The following is an 18,470-nucleotide window of genomic DNA, read 5'->3' on the forward strand; positions in this document are numbered from 1 at the left end:
ACCAAACACTTGAATAAAACAAGTACAACAAAAAACGCAATGAACCACATCAAACAGTTTACAATTCGGTTTTGAATATGAAGAGGAACTTGACCATGCAAAACAAAGGAGGGCATGCGATAATTAAGAAACAAGAAGTCAAAATTGCATCCTCCCAAAAAGACTTCAGGAATTTCATGTGCAGTAATATTGTTAAAATAATCTCAAGAAGATGTCTATTTTTACGTTCAACCACCCCATTTTGTTTATGGGTATAAAGAAAAGATGATTTATGGGTAATACCATATGTATAAGAAGCATATGAATATAAGCACCAAATTAATTTTTTTATTACATTGAAAAATTTCATGAATACATAAAATACTTCGAACTTTTCTGTAAGAGGTACACCTAAGTGACTCTACTGAAATCGTTAATAAACGACACAAAATACTTGAAACCAAATGGAGTAGGAATTTGACAATAACCCCATACATTAGACTAAACTAATTCAAATAATTTGGTGCTACAAATAGAACTAACTTGGAAACTAGGTCAATGATGTTATCCCAGTTGACAGAATCACAATCAAATGAAATATCTGTTGGCAAAGAAGGAAAATACTGACACAGTTTAACTGGTGATGGATGTTCGAAGCACTGATGTCACAAGTAGGAAGAATCTGCAATAATGAGTGCTACAGCTCGAGAAACAAATACACCATCTAGCATATAGAGTCTTCCCTTCTCATGTCCTAAATTAATCGTCATTGTCATCTACCAGTCATGGAAACATAGAAGTATGATAAAATGTTAAACAACAATTTAAGGATTTAGTAATGTGACTCACAGACAATAAATCAACTAGAAACTTTGGAACAAATAGAACTAAGTTTGATGACATTTGTGGGGTAGTGTGAACAATACCCTTCCCTTGAATAGGTGAGGTGGATCCATCAGCTAAAGTAACTCGAGGATATGAATGAAATGGATTAATAGACTAAAATAAAGAGGGCATGGCTGACATGTGTGCAGAGGCTCTTGAATGAATGATCGACGAGGGAGAATGAGACCTTCAATGCAGTCATACTTGTCATCGCCATTGTGGCATTTGCTAAGGATGAAGGGTGACTCTCAACAACGGAGAAGTAGTAGATAATGCAGTCAATTGACCCAGTCATTATACTAACTATTGAATTTTTTCATAAGACCCAACGTGTGAAGAAGTGTCATTTTCTGTGACTTTAGAATTGGCCCAGGTAAGTTTACCAAATTTCTCCTTCTTACGAATGTGTGTTGAATTCTTGTAGTATCCCTCTCATCTCAATGAAGTAATTTGTCATTGACCTACTTCTATGCTTCATATTAAAATATCTTACATATAATTCATAAATTTGCGACAATTACTTTCTTGAGATAAAATAGATGTCAAGGTGGTCCACACTGCCTTAACAATACTATAACTCAAAATCTAGTCACTGAATCGTGACTCCATACTATTAACCAACCATATCATCACTAAATTATCTTTTGTTACCCAATCTTCAGGAATAGGTAGAGGCACCATCTCATTTATATTTAGTCATCCTTCTAGCCCTCAAATACATCAAAATTGATCTTAACTAGTTCACATAATTTGATTCATTCAATCGAATTGTAGTTATCGAAATAGGTTGAGAAAATTTCACATCTGAGCTTTCAACGATCCTTTGGACAACAAATTGTGTGTTGAATTCAGCCATTCAACACCACAAAACATCCACAGTTTAATGTAATAATGCGTCAATAGTCAATTAGGAACACTTTTCCCAAATTTCTAGTCTTATGCAATCAATTGGGCCACATAATTGAGTCAATTAGGGCAATTCATTAGCCCATATAGTCAATTTTCAATATATATCAATCAAACTAAGCAATTAAGACCACAAAATGAAGAAGAAATAGTCCATTGCATGAAATCAGGATGACACGAACATCAATGATGAAGATGTAGGCATGGTTGGGTATGACACTAGCAGGATTGAAGAAATATTTCAAAATGGGATCATCAAATGAATTTAAATCATAATAATCATTTGATTAAAAGTAGTAAGAAAATTCGGAAATCTAGGAAAATCCTTCAAAAGAGTTGTTAATGATTAAAATAAGATCCACAAAATTGAAAAAAAAAAACTATCTAAGATGTACTTCTTTTAGTTAGGGTTTTAAGTGAAACTTTATGAAAGGATAAAAATACCCCTCAATACACAAACCTATATATCTCCTAAAATACATCTCTAAGTTAAGTCACAGACATAGTAAGACATAATATAAGAGAAAATATATTATGAAAATTAATTAAAAATTAAAATACCCTTGGAACTCATATTTTAACACTATCCATTCTGCCTCTGCTGGCTATGCAATTCCTGCTTCCGCCGAGTGGTTGTCCAACAATTACCACAAAAGATGAATTTCCACTGGGAAAGTCATTAGACAGAGCACATTGCAAGAATAAAAATGGACGATACACTTCATTTCCAGATATACCTAGTTTTCAGACGGTAATAGCTTATAGTGAACATACTCAGGAGAATAAAGAAAGGTGACACTCACAGTCAAACAAATGGCCAACTTCGAGATTTCAAAGCAGTCATTTTCCAAATTCATTGTCAAAAGTGTAAAAGCTTGATAAGATGTTTGTGGTGGCTCACATGGCAGGGAAAGTTGTCCAAGAAGCTTCATATGACATTGTTACTTCCCTTTTTGTCTGTAAATGAAATCGCAGAGAGGACCGCGAGAAGCTCATCGGCAAGTCCATCGTGAGACATGAACCAATAAATAAAATAAAAGCAATCAAGATCGCTCAATCAAACTCTTCACAAATTGCATATACATCGAGGATTAATCTCAAGAGAGTACTGACGTGCTTCTCAACGGAAGGATTTGTCTGTGTGATGATGCCAACAACACCGATGATGGATCATTTGAGGTTTGAATTTTTAAAAATATCTCGTTGATCTAGAATGAATATAATTGTCAAACTCCAGTTGAGCAAGGGCGGCCAGTAGTAATTAGCCACCTTGCTTTCTCTCGCTTCTAGTATTATCGTATTGCTCTAGTGATTTTATCTTATTGCGTGATTCTCAAAGCGTTTTTCCCATTGCGGAGATAGATTGTGAAGATGAAGGGAAGAACGAATAAGACAAAGGAATTTTAGGGTGGTTTGGTAGTGTGCCTATGTCCGAAAATACACTAATTTCAATTAGGGTTACATAATGCATATTTATACTAAACCCTAGATGTATTTGTGTGGAAAAGACATAAATATCCCTATAAAAAAATACCCCCCAACCCCATGTGTAAGCCATATACTCAAAAATCTCCATCTTGGTGAATATTCACCCCTTAAGAAAAATAAAGCATAACTTAGGTCTCTATGTGGAACAATAGGTTGTGGTGGTCGTCTCTCATCTTGCAACTGGAGACATTTATCAAATCCAAGAAATGCTTTGTCAATATGTCTATTGTATTCTCAAGCAGTAGTTCACATGATGAAACCAATTCCATGATCTTATGGAACCTCACATCTAAGTGCATGATACATATTGTTCTTTGCTAAATAAATTGCACTCTGACTGTCACAATGCAACTAAACTCCACCTTGCTAGACACCCAACGCCTTGACCAACCCTATAAGCCACAAAGCCCCCTTGGGAGCCTCAACTACTGCTACATACTATAACTCATTAGTAGATAGTGCAACTATAGACTGTACTATGGACTTCCAACAAATAAGCCCTCCCACAAGAATAAATACATTACTTGTGGTAGACCTCCTGTCATCTAAGTCCCCTACACAGTCCGCATCCACATATTCCACAACTGAAGGAACACTATGGTGTTTGCTAAACTTGATGTCATAGTTTGTAATACCCTTCAAGTATCTGAAAATCCACTTGACTGCATCCCAATGTTGTTGACCTAAATTTGAAAGAAACTTGCTAACCACGCTGACAGTTTGTGCCAAAACCTGGTCTTGTACAAACCGTAGCATACATTAAATACCCCATTACATTGGCATATGGGACCTTTGACATGTCATGAACTTCATCATCTATCTTCAAGAAAGTAAGGTACTTGTTTGTGTTAATGCGCACAATATAAAGTGCAGTGTCAAGTACTTTTTTGTGTTAGTGTGCACAATGTAATGTGCAGTGTCAAGTACTTGTTTGTGTTAGTACAATGTAAAGTGTAGATAGATTATTTATTAAATAAAATATTTTGATATATCTGACTTTCAAAAAATTAAATTAATATTAGTTAATAAAAAAAAATATAAAATATAACAGTTAAAAAAATGCTTACTTTTATATTATTAAAACTATAATCAAATTTTAATTTTTTAATATCTATATATGAAATTATAAATTTGTTATTAACTTAATATATATCAGTAATATCAAAATAATATTAATTTATTAACATAATTTATAAAAAGTAAAATATTTACACAAATACTTACTTTTATAATATCCAAAAACTTAATGCAATTATTATATTAAAAGTGTTTAAATTCTCACTCTTAAACTAACTTATAGACGTAGTTATATTTGTTTAAATTCGCACTACACAAACATTGTAATAATAAAAATAAAAAAATAAAAATATAACTTTGGCATTAAAACATAATAGTCAATAATTTTGCCACATCTGAATTGCTAATACATCTTGAAAATACAATGCTCTTGCAGATTGTACTACAGACTCCCTCTGAGTACTTCTTTGAGTGTCCACATCATCACCACTATCATTGTCTTCATTTTCATTTTCAATATTATCTTCACAATATTCTCCACCGGAATCATCACTTGAATCTTGATCTTCATCTTCAAACAAATCCATGTAATCTTCCCTACGTATATAATTATGCAATATATAGCAAGCAATCACAACTTTTACCTGGATCATCCGTAATCTGTTTCAAGATAGGTCGCCAATTCAGATTCAGCCTACTCTCATAATACTTGAGGTCTGTCGTATCCGGCCACTCTTGGATCCCATCAACAGAAGATGAAGGGATGGAATCTATCCGTAGGACAACTCGCTTGAAGTCCTTGAACACAATTGTCATGTCAAAAATTTTCTGCGCCAGTCCTACTCTCTCCAAATTCACTATTTCAATCTCACTCAGTGTAACAACCAGGAATGGAGTTTCTGTAAGTTCAACCAAGCAAGTAGAGGTTTGGTACAATGAATACGGAGGCTTTATATGGCACTCCATGGAAGCCAAGCTCCCTTAGAGGCTGATCAAACTCTAGATCGAGTCCCCTGAATTGTGGATGGCCCCATAAGATCATTAACCCAGTTGACAAAGTTCTGGAAATGCATATTGGTCTTGTTCTTCCATTCCCTCTCCCGCTGCTCTTCTTCTATCTCATTAGGGTCATTTCCTGATCTCCTACCACCTCCTAAAGTCTGGACAACATCCATCACCTCCACAAAAAACTGGACGTCTTTGGTTTTCTTGTGACTACACAAGCAAAGATGCCTTCTTCTGACTGCACAGGAAATGGATTTGTTTACTCATGAACACCATAGCTATCTCTGGAAATTCATAACCGAGCAACCAAATATTAAAAGCAGAAGACTTCAGATACCGCAAATCTTCAGAAGCTGGAGGGGTAGCAATTGCTAAAGCATCAGCGACACCCCAGAGAACAACTTTATGCTCCTTCCAGTGAGAATAAAACATTTTTAATCGCTTCTCGAAAGTCTCAAGATTAATCGTATGTATTGCCTGTCCCGCCTGCATTTCGTTCTGACGGCTTTGCATTACCTGGAAGAAGGGTTGCAGAGGCAGAGGAACGATTCCGAAAATGGAGCCGAAAATTAAACTGAGAAGCAGAGGAACAATTCAGAGCTTACGTTCGACAACCCTCCCGACAGCCCGATGTAATTGACCGAGGGAAAGTGAATTCAGCGCTCGAGCCTATGAAATCACTTTCCCTCCCTCTTGTTACGCCTAAAACGGGGGAAAGTGAATTACATTTGTAATTTAGTGAGTGTACAGATGGCACTAACAGGGCCACTGACGGAGGGCAGGAGAAATTGTAGAGAGAGATGGCTGGAGGGGGAGAAGAAGAGTCGACGTCGTTGGAGTTTACTCCGACGTGGGTGGTAGCTGCTGTTTGCTCTGTTATCGTCGCCATATCTTTCGCGGCTGAAAGGGCCCTTCATTTTCTCGGAAAGGTGAGCATCGTTTGAGGTGGTGGTGGAATTTTATGCTCTTGTTTCTGAAATTTGTCTGTTTTGTAGTATTTGAAGAAGAAGAACCAGAAGCACCTCTTTGAAGCATTACAAAAAGTGAAAGAAGGTTGGATTTTCTACATCTCAACTGGAAAGATTTCGTTTTTCCATTAAAATTTTCTGTATCCGCACTTTGTCTATCTCTACCCAGTCCATGTTTATGTCTTAATTAACGGAAACCTGATAATCTCTGATGTTTCTTTCGGGCAGAGTTGATGATTCTGGGTTTCATTTCCCTTCTTTTGACTGTCCTCCAAGGGGCAATCGGCTCCATATGCATTTCGGAGCATCTCACCAAACACCTTATTCCTTGCAAAAAGAAAGACCAAAATACTGAGAAAGTTACAGGACACTTCCAAAATTTCATATACTCCGGCATCTTCGGCAGTGGAAGGCGCCTCCTTGCTGAATCAGCCGGTAAAATCCATTGCAAACCGGTAATCTCTTCATCCTCATATATAGCCCTTCTCGAATTTCCACACTTACTTTTTGAAGTGACAAGTACTTCGAGCTACGTCTTTGGAGGAAGTGAGGAAGTAAGTATTGAATGCGTTTGCTCTGTGTTATGGTCTCAGGGCAAGGTTCCTGCGTTATCTCTTGAAGCCTTACATCAACTTCACATTTTCATTTTTGTCCTGGCAATAGTCCATGCGGCTTTCTGTCTTGTAACCATGATTCTGGGAGGGGTAAAGGTAATTTGGTCCCATTTGTTCAACCTTGTTTCGCTACTGCTATCGATTTCCTGTGATGACTCGCGTCCTTACGATTATTATTGTTCTAATGGTCTAGATTCAACAATGGAAACACTGGGAGGACTCTATTGCCAAAGAAAATTACGATACTAACAAGGGTACTACTTTCTAATATCTATAGAATGCTCCTCTTGCTTGCTCACGTATTGCTTTTTGTCAACAAAAATTTCCTTATAGTTCATGTAATTATTATCTATATGCTCTCTGTGTAATTCAACATGTGCAGTTCTGAAAAACAAGTCCACCCGTGGACATCAGCAGACTTTTATGAGAGAACACTTCTTGGGCTTTGGAAAAGATTCTGGTTTACTTCGTTGGCTGGTAGGTGAAATCATGTATTGTGATTAATAGGGCACTTACTGAATTGAAGTGTAAAAGCAAAGCAAAGAAGCATCCTTTTGTAGGTTGCTAAGATGTTTTTCAACTACTGATGTGATCAGTTCTTGGCTTAATGTTGTTGTTGCTTGCTATTACTGTTTGCTCTACATGATGAAAGATTCCTCAGCTATTCCTCTAATCTGGTAGTTTCTGTGTTTTTACAGAATTGTTTCATGAAACAATTCTATGCATCTATGACCAAATCAGACTATGTTACAATGCGACTGGGTTTCATCATGGTATGCTTTTGAATACGAGGGTTGCTTACCTTAGTTCTGCTTAGCTTAGATGCCTCAATTCTGTTGATTTTTCTGTAGACACACTGCAGAGGAAACTCAAAGTTTAACTTTCATAAATACATGATACGTGCCTTGGAAGCTGACTTCAAAAAGGTTGTTGGTATAAGGTATTACCACTTCCCATGGAGAATCCAAACTGTACCAATACTGTCATGTGCAGGAAATTATTTATTTTTTTCATATTTAGGGACCCTATGGCATACTTTTTCTGATTCTTAAAGTCTTACTTTCTTCCAGTTGGTACCTTTGGGTATTTGTGGTCATTTTCTTGTTGCTGAATGTTGAAGGTAAGTTCTGACTCAAGGTGCACCCTAAATAAAGCTCATAGATAGTGATACTAAGACTTCACCTATTTATTTCATGAAATGAAACTGTGCTGCCCTAACTCTAGCACCTTATATCTATGATTCTATTCAGTTGCTTATCTGTTTGATCGTGTGCTCTAATTCTTTTAACCTTTTTTTATTCCATCTTGCAGGTTGGCATACTTACTTTTGGATAGCAATCATTCCACTACTTGTATGTTGCCCTTTCCTTGAAATTATTCTTTCTACTTATGACTTGTATAACATTGTGTTTCTTTTTGCTTGGTCATGTTCCATTTTATCTTTGGTCCATGTCCCGTGTGCTCATTTTGAGACTGGCACTTTGGGTTAACTTACTAAGGTCTCTCGCTATGGACGTGTAACTGGAAAGAATCTGACAGGCAGATTACACAATTGTATTAATGCTGCATTCAAGTTTGTTGCTGTCCAGTATGGCAGATGGAAAGACATTGTAGGTGGGAGATGGCATGCATTTTCACCGCTTTAAGTTTATAGCAGCCAGTTTTGAAAACATAAGCTGGTCTAATAATGGACAGAGTTAATTATCTTGGAAACAAGCCTAGACATATTGTTGAAACTTTAACATATGAGACACCATTGGATGGTTAGCTTGGTTCAGACAATAACAGGCTTGCCGTGTAGTTTCCTCTTCCACCAAAATTGAATAGGAAAAACTGGATAAGGCTGGTTTATATAATATATAGCTTTTCAAAAATCGTTTTTATATGGAGACATACACACACATGATTCAGAACCTGTCTAACCCTGTCATGGTTTGCGTGAGCTTCTTTTCATTCTTCAGTATCTTAAAATTTTGACATCTCAAATCATTTTGTGATCTATCAAATTGTTCTTTTTCATGGTTCTCTCATCTGTCCAAAATGAAGTTTTATTCTGTAGAAAAAATTTGGGCTGAACAATTGTTTCCTGTTTGAGATGTGGTTCATTTGATGTTTCATCTTTTGTACAAATTAGATGTTTAAGACAGAAGGAGAACGAATGCACCTTCGGAATCTCACTCACAGATGCTCAAGAATGCTGCAATTTCGAGTTAACTATTTTGTTAGGAACATATTAGACTTAATAAGATTTAATTTTGCAGCTTCTCCTTGCTGTTGGCACCAAGTTGGAGCATGTAATTACACAATTGGCCCATGAAGTTGCTGAAAAACATACTGCCATTGAGGGGGAATTGGTGGTTCGGCCTTCGGATGATCACTTCTGGTTCCACCAGCCCAGAATAGTCATCTACCTGATCCATTTCATCCTCTTTCAAAATGCTTTTGAGATAGCATTTTTCTTCTGGATACTGGTAATGGCCATGTAAAATCATTTAGACTTTTCAACATGAATCTTACATCAATTAAGTTGGAAATTTCCGACTTCATTCAGTATGGAGTTCCTCATGGTTTTACATTGCTGTGCAGACAACATATGGCTGGGATTCCTGCATTATGGGACAAGTTCGTTATATAATACCGAGACTTATTATTGGGTAAAAAATTGTGTCCTCTCTTTAGTTTCTGTTGGGTTGGTGAAACTTATTTCTCTAATAGTACATTGGATATAAATTTGTGTTTTGATTGGCTTCCTATAGGGTGATTATTCAGGTACTCTGTAGCTACAGCACCTTACCACTTTATGCAATTGTTACCCAGGTGAGTTGCCTGCTTATTTCACTACTGCCATAAGTTGTAGGAAAACTATTTTATGATTAATGCTTCTCCTGATCTCCGTGAAGATGGGAAGTTATTACAAGAAGGCCATATTCGAAGAGCATGTGCAAGTGGGTCTTGTTGATTGGGCACAAAAGGCAAAGAAGAGGATGGGATTGAAGGATGCTATTGGTGAGGAAGGTTCGACTGAAACAGGGAAAAGGTCTCCTATTGGAATTCCATTGCAAAAGATGGAAAACAGAGAATCTAAAATGGAAGAAGGCATTGCTGCAACAAATGACTCCTAGACAGCACTCACATGACCTTGAGGCAAGTACCAAGTTTAACAGTTACAGTATTGAATCACCAACAACACAGATGACAGTTTATACAATGATCTCAGTTTTGTGATGGTGGAATCAATTTCCTGACCTTTTAATGGAGAAGCGAGAGGTACCCAGGTACCCTTCTGGAGTGATACTGTAAAATTAAATATTAATAGTCATTACTGTTAAATTTTGGAAATGATTATAGAAAATTTGATCGAGTCCCTGTAATTCGGATTGCTAGTACTCTTATCAGCTAGTTCATGAAGCTTCTATTACAGACTCCAGACAAATGGTGATATCCTTGATATTTTGTTTGTAGAAGCCGATATCGGTTAAATGGCATACATAATCGGCAGTAAAATATAAGAAACATCAAGGCAATTTCATTGCTGAAAAGTGAGAGAACATAAGGTGTAAGTGTTAACAAGGAAAATATTGATGCAGCTTGACTGATGATAGATGTCTTAATTACAGTTGCCACAAGTAGGAAGAATTTGTAGTAGTGAGTGTCATGGTTCGAGAAACAAATACACCATCCAGCATATAGAGTCCTCCATTCACCTGTCCTGAACCAATTGTCTTTTTCATCTACAAGTCTTGGAAAACACAGGAAAATAGGATAAAATATTAAGTAACAGTTTAAGGATTTAATAATATAATTCATAGACAAGAAATTAATTGGAAACGTTGGAACAAATAAAATCAATTTTGATGACATATGTGGAATAGTGTGAATAATACCCTAAATAGGAGAGATGGATCTATCAGCTAAAATAACTCGAAGATATGTGTGTAGAGGATCCTGAATTAATAAAACTCGAAGATATGTGTGTAAAGGATCCTGAATGAATAATTCAAGTGGGAAAGTGGGACACATTTAATGTAGTCATACTTATCCTCGCCAATGTAGCATTTGAAAAGGATGAAGGGTAAGTCTCAACAGTCGGAGAAGTAGTAGATGATGCAATCAACTAGCCCAGTCGTTATACTAACTATTGAATCTTTTCATAAAATCTAACTTGTGAAGAAGTGTCATTTTCTATGACTATAGAATTGGCCCAAGTAGGTTTACCAAATTTCTCCTTCTTACGAATGTGTGTTGAATTCATATAGTACTCTCATCTCATTGAAGTAATTTGTCATTGATTTACTTTCACTCTTCATATTAAAAGTATCTCACATACAATTCATAAATTCGCGACAAGTTACTTGTTTTAGATCAAATAGATGTCAAGGTAGTCCACGTTACCTTAGCAATACTACAACTCAAAATCTAATCACTAAATTGTGACTCTATACTATTAACCACCCAGATCACTACTAAATTATCTTCTACTACCCAATAGGGAGATCATCTCGTATATATTTGATTATCTTTCTAACCCTCAAAGACATCGAAATTGATATTGACTATTTCCCATAATTTGATTTATTCAACCGACTTGTAGTTATCTAAAAAGGGTGAGAAAATTTCACATCTGAACTTTCAACAATCCTTTGGACAGTAAATTGTGTGTTGAATTCAACCATTCAACACCCCAAAACAGCTTAATGCAATAATGTGTCAACTATCAATTAAGAACACTTTCCCCAAATTTCTAGGCTTACCATCAATTGGGCCCCATAATTGAGTAAATTAAGTCAATTCAATAGCCAATATAGTCAATTTTCAATACATAGCAATCAAACTCAGGAATTAAGACCACAAATTGAATAAAAAATAGTCCAATTGCATGATTTAGATGACACAAACATCAATTATGATTATGTTGGCATCGTTGGGTATGACAGGCAAGATTGAAAAAAATTTTCAAATTGGGATCATCAAATGAATCTAAATCATAGTAGTAGCCATTAACCAAAAGGTTATGGCAGGCAAAAAAAGAAATTCAAATAATAATCATTCAATTAGTAGTAGCCATTAACCAAAAGGTTATGGTAGGCAAAACAAAGAAATTCTTGCCATATCAAATCAGAAATTTACGAAAATCCTTCAAAAGAGTTGTTAAAGATTAAGAGAAAATCCACAAAATTGAAAAAAAAACTATCCAAGGTGTACATTACTGCTTTAATACCATGAAAAATATGAGATTTAGGGGAGAAAAAAATGGAGAAATAAGGACCTTGTCAATCCTGCTTTAATCCCGGTAATTATTGTTTGTCCAATAATTACCATAGAAAATGAATTTGCACTGGGAAAGTCAATAGACGGAGCACATTGCAAGAATAAAAGATATTTTCTTGCCTTCTGAAAACATAAATACAAACAAACACATGGCCAGCTTTGAGACTAAAAAGCAGTCATTTTGCACTTCTCCAAATGGGGTAACTGCCCCTGAACGACCACATGTCCAAGCAAATGACCTATCTGCAGCTCAACTAATCTAGTATTATAAATCTTGATCAACTCTGCCAGCTCTTACGGTCATGATATCTGTCCCAATTCCCATGTGTCCACTTTTGAGTTACAATTTACACCAACTACTAAAAGCAAACATACATAGAAAACAATAAAAGTTCAAAGCCAAATACTTGCCTAATGCAATCTCCTTCCAGATCATTTGCAGCAAAACAAAACTTCTGCAGCACTAATTTACATAAAAAATTAATCTCATGAATGCAGGTTCCCTGCTAAATTCGCAGGGAAAAAGGCCTGTTTTCATCTCTTGTTTGAAGCAGAAAAGAACCTTAATGGCATTTGCTACTCAGGTCTTCAATTTGTTGAAAAGCGTTTCAAGCATCTCCAATTGTAGCATCAGACAAATTACAAGTTGAACGTTCTGCAATGCAGTCTATATCACCAGTTGGCTAATTGCTTTTGTACTTTAGAGTTGTGGGATGTCTTGCCACCCTTGTCCTTGTAGGAATTTCTAGAAGAGAGAATCCTTCTACCACCCTGAGCTGCTACTATTGCTCGTCGTCTCTGCTTGTTCAGCCGCTTCACCAAGATAGCATCCCCATCAGTTGGAGCACCCATATCCTCCTGGAATTTCATATTCAGATTTGTAACATACAATTTTCCAGGTATTGAGCAGGCAGCGCCAGAATTGAAACCAAATGTTACAATTTTTATTTTATTTTTTAAAAGGAACTCAAGCTGCAGTTTTCATGTGATATATTTAACTATCACTGCACTTTCAGGCAGAAGCACGATCAAAATCAAAGGCTAAAGAGACAAACATGTTGATCAAGTCTAAAATCTAGCAAGCAGAACTCTTGAACAGCAAAGACCGCTACCTAATCTGTATTCTAGAATGCAAATCTGAGAGAATAATACTTTTTACCAAAGAATATATGTACATTAGTTTAAAACTAATGCATAAGTGAAAAGCATCTTCATAAATCAACAAGCCATTTCATCAGCAAAATATTATGCACTTCTTGGTAAGTCTCACTGTTTCACATAGTGACCTCAAAAGGCAAGTCTCAGGCAGTTCAGTTTCATGAAGTGACCTCAAAAGGTAATTTTTCATGGCAATTTTGTTGCATGTAATGACATCAAAAACATCATACCCTCTCACTTGACAATACACTTCCGGGTTCATCATTCCCAGTATCTTTAAAATGCTGATTCTCCTCCTTTTCATCATCAGGATTATGGTCAGTGGTGCACTGATGCTGCAAGATACATTCATTAATCAGCGAGAAGCACAGAAATATAATGATACCATTAGTTATAGACCTATATCATATGCCTAATCACTAAATTGCACTGATTTACACTTACTTGTTCAGCTAGGTCCAGGCAATCAAGTTCACAAATTACAGCTTTATTATTTTCAGCAGAAAGACACTCATCTTTATCAGCATTCTCTTCGTCAGTAGAACTGTCCTCCTCACTACCTCCTGCAACAAACTGCATAAAAAATCTAAAATCAGAAAACTGGAGTAAAAGAAATGATCTGAATACATTGTAGTACGAGATGCCACAGAGAACCAGCTTTGCAATAGTTACCTTTTCAATCTTATCCTGGTCTTTCCGTGTAAACCCACTTGCAGCAAGCTCCTTGTCCAAGACACCAGCAGATTTTTCTATTGAAGAAAAGCATGGTCTACCACTCTCATCTATATCAGATTTTGACCCTTCAATGTCTTCTGGTTCTTCATGGAAAGAAAGTTTGAACCTGAAAAGGATGAATAATTCACCTTTTACTTTCCAGGACAGGAGAATAAAAATGAAATTTACAAGCCCACTGAAGCTCCCAAGTTCTCAAAAAATGATGTTTAAAATTCGGAAGACATCCAGTACACTGCAGCCAATGGAGATACATGGCAAAATTAACAAAAGAAGGTTTCACATATATAAGAAAAAAATGTCCAAACACTAACCTTTTATTGAAGAACTTAAATATGCATTCAACATCACGGTCAAAGTACCTGAAAAGAAAGACATATCAGGAAATTAATAAAAAGTAGATGAACATCACAGAAAAGAAATCAGGAGGTTCAATCTATGCCATGCAATAAAAGTAGATAATACAGAATTTTAACAAAAAAAAATGTAGATATTAAACCAACAAGGAGCTTTAAACTGAAAACTGCACTGAACTGCAAACTTTACATACATTTGGGCGTTGCGATGGGAAACAGATACCATTTGAGGAAAGTCAATCATAGTAACCTTCTCATCATCATTAATCTGTTAAAGGTACATAACATGTATCAGTTGGTCGAATTTCAATCATTCCACAGAATAGTGAAAAGCTATACTATAACTGAATATAAGATAGAACAAATCCTAGGTTCCAAGCATAGCAGAAATGATACAAGAACACAACTTATAACCAAATATTTCAGACACTACAGCCCTAAGGCCAATTCAATAGTAATTTAAATGGCAATAATTGTTGTGTCTAATAATTTAGAATGTTACAAGTTATATTAAATATCTAAACAAATGAGAAATAGTATGCATAACTTCTCAAGACACAATTATCATTTTTTTATTATGCATTACTTCTCAAGACACAATTAGCATTTTCTAAAAAAAATGATAATTGTCTTTTAGATAACAGAAACAGAGAGAAAGGTATCAAACAAGTGAACAATATTAGTAATAATTACCATAACATTAATCCTCTAAATTGAAATATCATACTGGTCCATGCAAATAGAAAGAGATACAACTACTTGTTTAAAAATGCATACCATAATATTAAATTCATTAAAGTCACAGTGGATGAGCCCATGTTCAGCGAGCTGGATCACAAGACCAATAATTGTTTCAAAAATAGTGTCTGGGTTCTGCAGTTGCTTCACCTGTACCCTGTAAAGAACATCAAAGAGAAGTTAGTACACTGCATCCCTGGAAACCACCAACCATCATTTTCTAACAACATAAAAATCATGAAGAAGAAACACTTACATGTAAAGAATTTCAAGAAAAAAAAAAGAAGAGTACAAGTAAAAAAAAAATCTTAAGAAAGCTGAAAAATACAAATATGAAAAGAACACATACAGTGGATAACCCTGGACGAGGGACATAATTACACAATGCCTATTGCAATCTATAGCATCTGGAACAGGAAACTCATGCTCTTGCAAAGCCTGCATCACACAGACATCACAGAAAGACATCAGGAGTTGATTCTTGTTAATAATATTCAAATACGACAAAAAAAAAAAGAGTAACAAACCTTCATAAAAGCATATTCTTTGAGCGCTGCAAGCCGTGACAAGTACAACCAGTTATAGCTTTGCCGGTGCAACAGATAATCACGCTTGGATTTGACAGCTCTGAAAGAGACTCTACCCAGCCTGTGCAACTTCATTGCCAAAACTGTACCATCTTCTGTTAAAACCTCAAAAATGTCTTCAAAGAGAAAAAAAAAAAAAAAAGGTCAAGGCTATGCAAGAGTTAAAAAAAAAAATAGGAATTATTTTGAGCAAGATAGAAGAAGAAAAATTGAATGAATGGAAAGAAACTTGACAGCATCAATAAGACCTTCCGTCAAGCATGGTTACCTGACTCTTTTCCAACACCTATTTGACGACCAACAGCTGAAAATACACCCCTATTAACCAAAGTTTTTATTGCGAGAAAATCATATCCTAGATAGGTCAACCGAAATCCATCATCTGCAGATATACCAAAAGTATAGTCATGAGCTAACAGAATCACACTTCTAAAAATACAATTAAGTGCCCAAAAAAATGAAGAGAACCACATTTTGATGAGTCATGATGCACCAGCTTGTGTTTGAGCAAATTCTTCAACACCTTGTATGTGCCTCCATGCCTGAATTCAGAAAGAGTTAGTATCAACTTAGATGAAAAAAAATGTGTGTGCACACACACTTGTAATCCATGTAAACTAAACACATAACTAGAGAGGCAAAAGCGTATTTTAAGAGGGAATCCATGTTATCTAACACAAAACTAAGAGGCAAAAGAATGAAACATTTCAGCATATAGTAGGCTAGTTAGAGTGAGCAAATCACCATACCGAAATGGTGCAATTTGAGCCACCAATCAGTATGTAATCTGACTGATTTAATAATGATGACAATGATCATGGACAGATGATCTTTCATGAAATTAGATCTGTGAATTTAAAGATCCACAGCATAAGTCCAAATGTTAGTCATTTACAGAACAACTTCCATATTCTCTATCCAGCTCTCAGTGCAAGTCCTAAATGCTTGCTAGGAGAGTACAGCAAAATCAGTCTTTTTTAAGTCCCAAACCCATTTACTGTTTTCTTTGTTCTATCTTTTCATCTCAGTTTTGTTTCGAGAAAACTGGTCGACTTAGAAAGGCCTTCAGTGTCGAGTATAAATTACTCTTCACACTAGGCATAAGTTACCCAACTTCTGCCAGGATAATTGCTCTTAACAGAGAACAGATCAATCGACCGTATGGTCTGGGGGGGGCGCGCGGGGTACATTGCCTGTCAATGACTAACGCGCACCCAAAAAATAATAATAATAAAAACAAAAAATAAAAGAAGAAGAAAGGAACAGGGACTGGTCGAGTTACTGTATTTACTTTAGTCCAGCGATGCAATCAACCAACTCGGCAGGAACAATTTCATGCTGCAATCCAAAGAACGAAACGGTTAAGAAACGAATAAAACGTATAAAAATTCTACAACATCAATCTAGATAAAGTACGATGGCACCTTATTGTCAAGGAACTCGAAAGGAGGGAGTACCCAACATACAAACTATGGAAAAGGTAAAAATTTCCCGCACTTACATTTCTCATTCCCATCTCCACGGCGGTTAGAACCCTAAAATCGTCTTTCGACAGATATCTTAGAGCGTTAACGTCGAGCTTCATGGCTCCAGGGGAGAGAACGTCCTGCCTGCTCTACCTACAGCTCGGCGGGAAACGACGGTTGTTTGTGCTAGGGTTCAAAACGCGCTTTTGGGAAGGGAAAAAAAAACCAAAGACTCTTTTGTGGAGACTAAACGAGTTGAGAGATTGATATCAGACACCGGAACTCCTAACTCCTCTATGCCAAAAACTTCTGACGGATTGAAATCTGCTCGAACCAAACTCAACTTTATGTGATGGACCTAAAAAAATTCATCAATAGTATTTATTACATTAGTAAACCCTAAACAAGATGATGAGGACCAAAGACTTAATTGATCGTTTGAGGTAAATAAGAATAACTATCAACCAAATAAAGAGATAATTAAATAAAATAATTAAGAGTAAAGAGTTTTTTATAAAAAAAAATATTAACGAGTCGGTTCACGAGCTAACAAACTGAAATTAGATTGTTATATTTAACGAGCCTTATTTCAATTTTAAGTTTGAGCTCGAGTTACTCTTCTTCAGTGTCAGTTCTCATGGACTGTGTGGACCTCTGTTTTAAGCAAATTGGAGTTTCAATTTTGTATTGTTGTCGATCTTGGGATATCCCCTTCCTGGCCTCGACAAATTGATTATCTCAGCTATTGTAAGTTTCGTTCCATGGGGGCTTTGGAACGAACAGAATAGAAGGCGATTTGATGCTAAAAGCGAATTTGAGGCTATAGTTGTTGACAAAGTGACAGGGCAAATATCAACCTAGCTATTGACAAAAAAATCACTCTCCTCTTTCAAAGGCAAAAAAATCACTCTCCTCTTTCAAAAGCACCGGCATTCGAGACAACTGGAGCAATTTGGCGAGGATGCACATTGGAGCCAAAATCCCAGTTATGCATAAATGGACCCCTCCGGAAACTAGCTACCTAAAACTGAACTTTGATAAATCTTCTCTTGGCAATCCCGGGATCGCGGGATTTGGGGGCATCATTTTAGACTCATCTGGGAATCAATGTTTTTCTTATGATGATCCTTTAGGCATATCCGACTCAACGTCAACTGAGTTACATGGCCTTCTTAATGAACTGCGGGTGTTCAAAGACAAATGTAGTGGGCCTATTCACATTGAAGGGCATTCCTAGGTGGTGATTGGTTGGTGCCAGCGCAATACTTCTCCCCCATAGAGGCACTGGGGTGTATTCCAGGAG

At 36.2% G+C, this 18,470-nt stretch overlaps 2 protein-coding genes across 2 annotated transcripts; one reads left to right on the top strand and one right to left on the bottom strand.

The window, feature by feature from the left end:
- Positions 1 to 5,320: 5,320 nt before the first annotated feature.
- Positions 5,321 to 10,283, top strand: LOC137962077 (MLO-like protein 1). The gene is made up of 14 exons (XM_068808791.1): positions 5,321 to 6,209; positions 6,276 to 6,333; positions 6,477 to 6,703; positions 6,842 to 6,958; positions 7,056 to 7,116; positions 7,245 to 7,339; positions 7,561 to 7,635; positions 7,714 to 7,802; positions 7,933 to 7,982; positions 8,174 to 8,214; positions 9,124 to 9,333; positions 9,449 to 9,516; positions 9,619 to 9,679; positions 9,763 to 10,283. The coding sequence occupies exons 1-14, from the start codon at positions 6,081 to 6,083 to the stop codon at positions 9,982 to 9,984; spliced, it is 1,503 nt and encodes a 500-aa protein (XP_068664892.1). The 5' UTR covers positions 5,321 to 6,080; the 3' UTR covers positions 9,985 to 10,283.
- A 2,091-nt stretch (positions 10,284 to 12,374) lies between these two features.
- LOC137951854 (serine/threonine-protein kinase rio2-like) lies at positions 12,375 to 17,482 on the bottom strand. Its single transcript, XM_068798811.1, has 13 exons — positions 17,203 to 17,482; positions 16,993 to 17,039; positions 16,173 to 16,243; positions 15,970 to 16,083; positions 15,642 to 15,817; positions 15,464 to 15,552; positions 15,154 to 15,271; positions 14,571 to 14,644; positions 14,335 to 14,382; positions 13,961 to 14,129; positions 13,733 to 13,861; positions 13,519 to 13,623; positions 12,375 to 12,988 (listed from the first exon to the last, which is right to left on the bottom strand). The coding sequence occupies exons 1-13, from the start codon at positions 17,284 to 17,286 to the stop codon at positions 12,803 to 12,805; spliced, it is 1,410 nt and encodes a 469-aa protein (XP_068654912.1). The 5' UTR covers positions 17,287 to 17,482; the 3' UTR covers positions 12,375 to 12,802.
- Positions 17,483 to 18,470: the final 988 nt, after the last annotated feature.

The sequence above is a fragment of the Aristolochia californica genome, unplaced genomic scaffold (genome assembly GCF_029961685.1).
Source record: "Aristolochia californica isolate CCGP_79_NKW_82.1479 unplaced genomic scaffold, dmAriCali1.0.hap1 SCAF_1, whole genome shotgun sequence".
Taxonomy (NCBI): domain Eukaryota; kingdom Viridiplantae; phylum Streptophyta; class Magnoliopsida; order Piperales; family Aristolochiaceae; genus Aristolochia; species Aristolochia californica.